We start from the raw sequence: 9060 nt of genomic DNA on the forward strand, positions 1-9060 counted from the left end.
GTGAATAGGCTGTTTCCATTGAGAGTAGGGGAGATTCAAACTAGAGGACATGATTTGAGAGTTAGGGGGCAGAAGTTTAAGGGAAACACAAGGGGGTATTTCTTTACTCAGAGAGTGATAGCTGTGTGGAATGAGCTTCCTGAAGAAGTAGTAGAGGCCAGTTCAGTTGTGTCATTTAAGGTAAAATTGGATAGGTATATGGACAGGAAAGGAGTGGAGGGTTATGGGCTGAGTGCGGGTAGGTGGGACTAGGTGAGATTAAGAGTTCGGCACGGACCAGGAGGGCCGAGATGGCCTGTTTCCGTGCTGTGATTGTTATATGATTATATGTGAAGTGATGGAAACAGGTATGATATCATCTTTTAAGAGACATTTAGATAGACAGGTGAATAGACAGGAAATTTAGGGATATTGACTATGAGTAGGCAGCTGTGCAGCATTATTTGGCATTGTGGTCAGCACAAATATCAGGGAACAAAGGACTTGTTCCTATGCTGTACTGTTCAATGTTTTATTTGGCAAGTATTTGAAAATGTCAGAAGGTTTATATTTTGGTGATAATGACAACTATAAACCAAGGTAATTATGGATAGTATTAAGACGATTTTTAGACTTACAACATGGTGAAAGGCCCTTCTGGCTCAATGAGCTCGAGCTTCTCAGTTAAACCCATGTGACAATGATCCTAACCTGTTTATCTATGGTTGTGGTCACCAACTGGTCGATCTTGTGAGACTTTCCCAGTAGAGCCCAAAAAAAGAAAAATAATTACACAAATGCATTATGCCTGATAAACCATTGATGCAAATATGTAGTAACTTCTACTCTGAAAAAGGACCACTCGACAAATTAATGCCCAAAAGGAACAACTTTACCTAGGACAGTAAAACCATACTCACATAGAGGTTTTTACTAATGCGCTCCAGGCAGAAAAGACCGGAAGGAAAACCCTGCAACCCCGGAAACAATCTCTTTACAAACAGCTTTATCATGATCCTAATTGGTATTAAGTTATCTTTATATTACTCACATTACAACACTTCTCCCCCTTTAAATATTAACATTCCCCAATGTTAAAAAAATGAGAAACAAGAACAGTGGTGTCATCAGCTTGTGTACCCCTGAAACTTATACTAATGTCTCAGTAACAATTTACTAATACCAGGAAAGTTGAGGAGCTGAAATTGGGGTTGAAGGCTCAGAGTATGTGGATCGACAAGTGTTAAAGGACTTGTCACTCAATATTTTTCAGCACAGTTCGATGAATTCCTGGATGTAATTCAAACAGCTCAGTTTGTTGTATTTGTCAGAATGGCTTTTCAGGATTTTACAACAAAGGAGGACTTCCTCACTCTTTTGCACTTAAAGGAGAGAACGAAAGGTGAGGATATCTACAATCAGTTTGAAAAAAAATGTCTGTGAAAATGACATCCCCATTCATAAACTGGTGGCAATTACTACTGACGGGGCCCCAGCAATGTGCGGTATGTGCTTTGGTTTTATAGCACTGTGCTGTAATGACCCTGATTTTTCCAACTTCCTGGATTATCACTGTGATTCATCAACAGGCCTTGGCTGGGAAGGTTGTGGACTTTTCTCATGTAATGACACTGATGGTCAAACTAATAAACTTGATTCGAGCAAAAGCGCTTCAGCACCACTTATTCAAGGCATTGTTGGATGAGCTTGATGCCGCTATGGTCTGTTTGTTATGCTAGTTACAGTGTTTTCTTGGTTAAATTAATTTGAAAGTTTCACAAAAGCATCTTATGTAATTAAAATACAATTAGCCCAAATAAAGGGCCTCAAGTTAGAAGTACTGTAGAAGTACTGAGCTGTTTTTTCTCTAAATGAGAGGGAATATTAAAACAAACTACTAGGTAAAAAAAAATTAGATGTTTGAGGAGGATCAAAGGTGAATAAAATCCTAGGGCCATAAGTGATGTATCCCTAATTGCTATGAGAGGCAAAGGAAAAAAATGTGTGGGGCTGTGGAAGAGATGTTTAAATATTCACTGGCCACAGCTGAGGTGTCAGATGAGCGGAGGAGGAGGAGGACAATATGAAAACTCTATTCAGGACAACACGGATAAGTCACAGTTACTGAGACTAAAATCAGTGGTAGGGAAATCACTGGAAAAAATCTCCAAGGAACAAGGGTACTTGGAAAAATGAGGATTAATCAAAGATAGCATAGTTTTGCTAGAGAGACATCCTGTCCAAGTAATATACAGTTGCAAGAAAAAGTTTGTGAATGCTTTGAAGTTATCTGTTTTTCTGCATTACTCAGAAAATTTTCATCTAAGTCACAATAATAGACAAACACAATCTGCCTAAATAACACACTAACAATTGTACTTCTCGGCAATACTGATGATTTAAAAAAATCAGTCTAGGTTCAAAAAAGTATGTGAATCTCTGGGATAATGCCTTCTCAAAAGCTATCTGGAGTATTCCAATCAATGAGATGAGATTGGAGGTGTGGGTTGTAGAGGTGCCCTGCCCTATAAAAAATACACATAAATTCACTTTATTGACAAGAGTCTGCTCTTCTCAAAAAAGAACTGTTAATGTGCACTATGCCTCAATCTTTCAGAGGACCTTAAAAGAAAAGTTGTAGAGATGCATGAAACTGGAAAGGGCTACATTTTTAAAGACCTGAGTGTTCATCAGTCCACAGTAAGGGTAATGGAGGAATTTTAGTACCATTGCTACTCTCCCTAGGAGTGAACATCCTGCAAAGATCACACCAAGAGCAAAACATGTAATGCTGAAAGAGTGTAAAAGAACCCAAGGGTAACAGCAAAAGACCTGCAGAAACCTCCAGAACTTGCTTAAGTCCCTTTTCATGTGTCCACTATAAGAAAAACACTGAATGAGAATGACAGCACGGAGGAAATTGCTGCTCCGCAAAACAAAACCATTGATGTGCATCTCAAATCTGCAAAAGACCACCTGGATGACCAGCAACACTTCTGGGACAACATTCTGTGGACACATGAGACAGAAGTTGAACTTTTAGGCAGAAATGCACACCAACTCAAAAACCTTATCCTAACAGTGACGCTTGGTGGAAGGAGCATCATGGTTTGGGGCTGCTTTGCTGCTTCAGGACCTGGACAGCTGGCAATCATTGAGGGAACAGTGAATTCAGTATGGTATCAAGACATTTTACAGGAGACTATCAGGGTAGTGGTCTGTCACCTGAAGTTTAATAGAAGTAGGATGATACAAGAAGACAATGATCCAAAACACGAGTAAATCAACAACAGAATGATTTAAAAAGAAGAAAATGTGTTTTGAAATGGCCAAGACACAGTCCAGACCTTAACCTAATTGAGATACCATGGCATGACCTGAAGAGGGCTGTTCTTGCAAAGTATTCCAGAAATATAGATGAACTGAAATGGTTTTCTACGGAGTAGTCTAAAATTCTTCCGCACCGTTGTGCAAGTCTGATCAGCAACTACAGGAAATGTTTGGTGGAGCTTATTGCTGCTAAAAGAGGCAGTGCGACGCAGTTTGCAGCAGCCACTCCAGAGCTGATATCTGTTATTTGTGCCATGCACAATCCTAATCTGATGAAAAACAAACGTGGGAGCACGGAGGAACATCTGGAAATCTCCAGGAAGGCCTTCTGATCATGATCATGATGATGAAAGGTTTATTTCGTAATTAGAAACCTGTAACTAATGGTGTAATAAAGTAGTTGATGCTGGCACCCTTTTTATTATTGACCTTAACAATTTGGATTGTTTTGTTAAAAGGAAGGAAATTGAGATAAAAACTAACATCTTTCTTGGACACAGATGATCTTCCTGACATGGATGATTCTGAATATCAATTAATTGTGATATCAATTAATGGACTAACTATCACAATGCTTGTTGATGCTCACTGCCAAATTGTCCCAAGTGCCAGGTATATTTAAAGAGGAGGTTGGTAGATTCAACTGCCAACAACAACTACACCCATAAAATACATTTCCAATGTTCTCTCAAGATACAGAACACTGTAACTCATAACTAATGTAATATATCTAATCAGTGTATTGATAGCCCTGGCAAGAATAATCAGTTACTTTGATGGTCAAGCTCATACACTTCCCGGAACCACTGAATCACTATAGCACAGAATGGGTTTACTCCAGTCTACATCATACCAAAATAGGAACAATCCAGTCTGTTCTACTCCCCAACCCATCCCAGAACCCTGCAAATGGTTCCCTTCAGATACAAATGCAGTTGTCTTTCAAACCAAACATTCTCAAATCATTCCAACTCCACTATTATCAATAACCCAGTGGTTAACTTTAACCAGAAACTCATTGCGTTTGAAGCAGCTCAGAGGTTGAATATCTTACACCTAGTGACCTATCCGTCAAGTCTCTAAATCCTTTCTAACATCAGCACAGTGTGCTCAGAATGTGATGAAGTACTTCTTAAGTGGCTGTACAGCACCTAATACTCGAGAAGGCCTCACATAGAACAAATCACCAGCATTGAAATGATGGACTTCAGTTGTGCAAGACAGCACCTTCTGTAAAGAATGGGATTGGGCAATAAATCCCATTTTACCAGCAGTGCCGAGATTCCAGTAAATTCCAATTTTAGATAAGGTCTGAAATTAAAAATAAGTTATGTTTGTTTCTTCACATCTGCTTCATTCTGTGCCCCTTAAATTGAACCCAGAAGGAGCTGGAACTGATTCTCCAATGACTATCCATACCCTTAGTTATTTATATCAGATTAATTCACCTAATCTATTCACATCCCTGTTTGGCCCTCCCTGGCCGCACTTCAATTAGAAGTGTGAATGCCATACTAACCAACAACAATTACAGGGAGGATGTGGAAGCTTTAGAGAGAGGGTGCAGTTTTACCAACATACTGACTGGATTGTAGAGCATATCTTATTAGAATAGATTGAGGTATGGCTTTTCTCTTTGGAGTGAACAATGAGAGAGAACTTGTTAGATATATACAAGATAGCATAATTTTAAGGTAATTGGAAGAAAGAATATGGTAGAATATCAAAGATAAGTTGTTTTTTCACACAAAGTAGTGGGTGCATGGAATGCACTACCAACTGTGGCAGTTGAGGCAGATACATTACAGGCATTTAACAGATAGGCACATAGACAATAGAAAATGGAGAGCATTGTAGGAGGGAAGAGTCAGATTGATCTTAGAGTAGGTTAAAAGGTCGCAACAACATCATGGGCTGAAGGGCCTGTACTGCACTTTGATGTTCTATCCTTCACCCTACAATCATACTAAATGCACCTTCTCCAAGAGATCTGCTTTCAGAGGCAATGCTCCAGTTTCAGCCAAACTACAGTAAAACTTGAAGCTGTAACTATAGATATGACTATCTTACACTGACATTCTCAGCTGTATTTATAATTTTATCATTTTCTCAGATAACCTACAACCATCCTTCAGAATTTTCTGTTCTTGCTCCCCTGCTAGAATTGTGCCCTCTGGTCTATGTTGCCATTGTTCCTTCTTCCTTCCAAACTGTCACACCTCTTTAAGATAATATTACATCTACTTCCTGTCCACCCAATCAACTGCAACTCCTTTAAGTTTAGACCTGTCCTCTTAGTTCACTACAGCTCCAAATATTTGATCTCAACGTGAACATGTAGAATTTAAGTTAACTTTTAAATAATTCTCAGATAAGATTCAACACCAGATTTGTTATAGAAACTGGCTTTGATGACATGCAATTTTCCAAATAGCTTATGTACCCATCACAGGCAGTTTTTAATTTAATTAAGTTGCCTTCGTATATAAAATTAAGCTCCAACTCAATATACGCGGCCCCGAGCTGTCAACCGGAACGGGGGGTACAATGCATAGTGGACTGACCATCCAATAATTGACAGTTTCCGACGCAATTAATACTTGGAATTAGAGAATTAACAGCCAGCTGCCTTTCCATCAGCTACAAGACCAATTAGCCTGTCACTTCAGTTTGAACCATCTCGGATCGCTCTCCTCCTACCCAACGCGCTGGGTAGTTGTAGCCGGCCTGGGCACCGTGACGACATCGGTCACTCAGCCGCCACATCCACACCATTAGCCACCTGAGGCCGCTCCCTAGGCCTCGGGTCTGAGGCCGTACCGAATGCCAGAAAGGGCGGGCCCCAATCCCTGGGTCGCCACTGCAGAAGGTCAGCGGAAGGAAGCAGGCACGCCACCGGGTTTGGGAATTGGAGACTGCCACTAGGCCAGGGATAAGGGCGGCCCGGGGCCTGTACCACCCGCCGCCCGGGAGCGGGAGGCAAGGAGCCCACCCAGTCTTACCGTGTGGTCGTGTTCATCTGCCCGACCGCGCAGCACGTTGAGACCAATACACGCCAACAGCAGAGACACGGTCCAGAGCGGCATGTCGGCGGCGCTGAGCTGCGAGATCGGCCGCTGCGCTCTTGGCTCCGGCTCCGGCTCGGCCTCAGCAGGCGCGCGCCACCGAGCGGCTCCGGCAGCGCCACGTCATCGGCCGCTCCGCGGAGCCGCGCGGGGGCGGAGCCGCGGAAGGGAGCCTGGCTGGAGGGGGCGGGGCCATCGGGGAAGAGAGGGCGTGGTCAGCGGTCACCTGAGCCGGTGGAATGGATCCCTTCCGCCGGTCCAGCACTGAATTTCGTCCACATCTGCACCTGCTCCGCGCCCACCTTCTCTGTCCAAGTTGTGCAGTGTACACAAATCCAAAGTTCGAATCAGCGATGTTATGCTGCCATGATATTTAATATTAGCACGTCGTCAACAAGGAGTTTTTACACATTACCTCAACTTTCTGCTTTACACCCCCAGAGTTTTGGGCGGATCACAGGGGCTTTTGCTGTGCTCATGGTATTCCAACAGTTGGTCATATTTGTTTCCATGGGAACAACGCAATTTTTTTCAAAACTAGTTTCTTAATTAATTAAATTAAAAAATTGAGAAGTAAGCAAGTTCAAGACGGTATTTTCATAACGTTTTATTCCATGGTAAAAATCTTGTGAATCTTTCTCTGCACCCTTTCCCAACTTGGTGACATCTTGTAGCCGGGCAACTAGTATTGCACATTAAATAAGGTGAAGCTGCTCTCTCTGCTGGAACACCCTGATATCATCAATTGTCATTGACAGCTTTGAAAAGGATGGTGTACTGATGATTGAGGTGGAATATGCAGAAGGCAGAACATTGTCGCACATTTGGCACAGCAGGTACATTACATGGGAAAGATTTAGAAATAGAACTAGTTTAAAATTGTTTTTAAAGAGCAAACATGAGGAAATCTACAGATGCTGGAAATTCAAGCAACACACACAAAATGCTGGTGGATCACAGCAGGCCAGGCAGCATCTATAGGGAGAAGCACTGTCGATGTTTTGGGTCGAGTCTTGACAAAGGGTCTCAACATCGACCGACAGCTGAGGGTATGGATGCTATGGGTGAAAGAGAGGTGGGGAGTTGCATTTCAGACTAAGAGAATATCACTGCAGAAGCACTGAGGGATTGTCCCAGTGAACCACTATGGATAGAGAGCAGACAGTAGCAGGAGATTGGCATATACTATAGGCCCCCTAATAGTCAATGAGAATTAGAGGAACAAATATGCAGAGATACCACAGAAAGTTGCAAGAATAAGAGTTATCATTGTTGGGGGTTTTAACTTTCCTGACATAAACCAGGACTGGCATAATGCTAAGGTCTTAGATAGGTAGAATTTGTGAAGTGTGTTGATGAAATTTATTAAAGGTCTAAGTCGAAAGAGGGCAAACCTTGAGCTATACTTGGAAAATAGGGCAGAATAAGTTCCTGTGGTGTCAATGGGCAAAGGCTTTGGACAATAAAACTATAAGGCATAGGAGCAGGATTGGGACATTCAGCTCATCAAGTCTGCTCCACCATCCAACCTTGGCTGATTTATTCTCTCTCTCAACCCCTTATCCACATAATCTTTGATGCCCTCACTAATCAGAAACATATCAACCTTCACTTTAAGTATACCTAATGATTTGGCTTCCACTGTCACCACACATTCACCATCACCTGTCTAAACTAATCTCTGATCTAAAGGTATGTCCTTCTATTCTGAGGCTCTACTCTCTCGTCTGAGACACTCCAACTACAGGAAGCATCCAATCTTCATCCACTGTATCTTTTAATATTTGATAGCTTTCCATGAGATCCCCGCACCCTAATAAACCTTCTAATAAACTCCAAAGTTTTAGATGCCATGCTGAGTCTTTGCAAACTTATAAGAAAGTAGAGACACTGCCATGCTTTCTTCATAATGGCATTTACGTGCTGGCTCAGGCCAGATTCTCTGAAATGATAACACTGAGAAATTGAACATTGCCGACCCCCTCCACCTCTAATCCCCCAATGAGGAATCAGAATCAGGTTTAATACGACCCAGATATGTCATGAAGTTTGTTCTCAATTTGCAGCAGCGACACAATGCAATGTATAGTAACAGAGGAGAAAAAGTGAATTTCAGTAAATATGTATATAATAAATAAATAATGCAAAAATAAGAATAAAAAGTAGTGAGGTAGTGTTCACGGTTTCAATGTCCATTCAGAAATCAGATGGCAGAGGGGAAGAAGCTGCTCCTGAATCATTGAGTGCATGCCTTCAGGCTCCTGTTCCTCCCTCCTGATGGTAGTAATGAGAGGAGGGCATGTCCTGGGTGATGGGGGTTCTTAATGATGGATGCTGCCTTTTTGAGGTATCACTCCTCGAAGATGGTCTGGATACTCTGGAGGCTAGTGCTCATGATGGAGTTGACTAAGTTTAAAAACTTTCTGCTGCTTCTTTCAAACCTGTACAGTAGCCCCCTCCCTCCCCCAATACAAGATGGTGCTGCAGCCGGTCAGAATGTTCTCCAAGGTACATCTTTAGAGATTTGTGAGTGTCTTTGGTGACATACCAAACTTCCCCAAAGTCCTAATAAAATATAGCCACTGTTGTGCTTTCTTTGTAGCTGCATCAATATGTTGAGCTCAGGGTAGATCCTTAGAGATATTGACACCCAGGAACTTGAAACTGCTTTCTCTTTCCACTTCTG

At 41.9% G+C, this 9060-nt stretch overlaps 1 protein-coding gene across 1 annotated transcript in view; it reads right to left on the reverse strand.

Annotated features, from left to right (window-relative positions):
* tm9sf3 (transmembrane 9 superfamily member 3) overlaps positions 1 to 6509 on the reverse strand; it is a 109324-nt gene extending 102815 nt beyond the window's left edge. Inside the window, exon 1 of the mRNA XM_059946226.1 lies at positions 6312 to 6509. Within this exon, the coding sequence (XP_059802209.1) occupies positions 6312 to 6395 (84 nt within the window). The 5' untranslated portion in view covers positions 6396 to 6509. The remainder of the gene's footprint in view (positions 1 to 6311) is intronic.
* Between the last annotated feature and the right edge of the window lie 2551 nt (positions 6510 to 9060).

The sequence above is a fragment of the Hypanus sabinus genome, chromosome 21 (assembly GCF_030144855.1).
Source record: "Hypanus sabinus isolate sHypSab1 chromosome 21, sHypSab1.hap1, whole genome shotgun sequence".
In the NCBI taxonomy this organism is placed as follows: domain Eukaryota; kingdom Metazoa; phylum Chordata; class Chondrichthyes; order Myliobatiformes; family Dasyatidae; genus Hypanus; species Hypanus sabinus.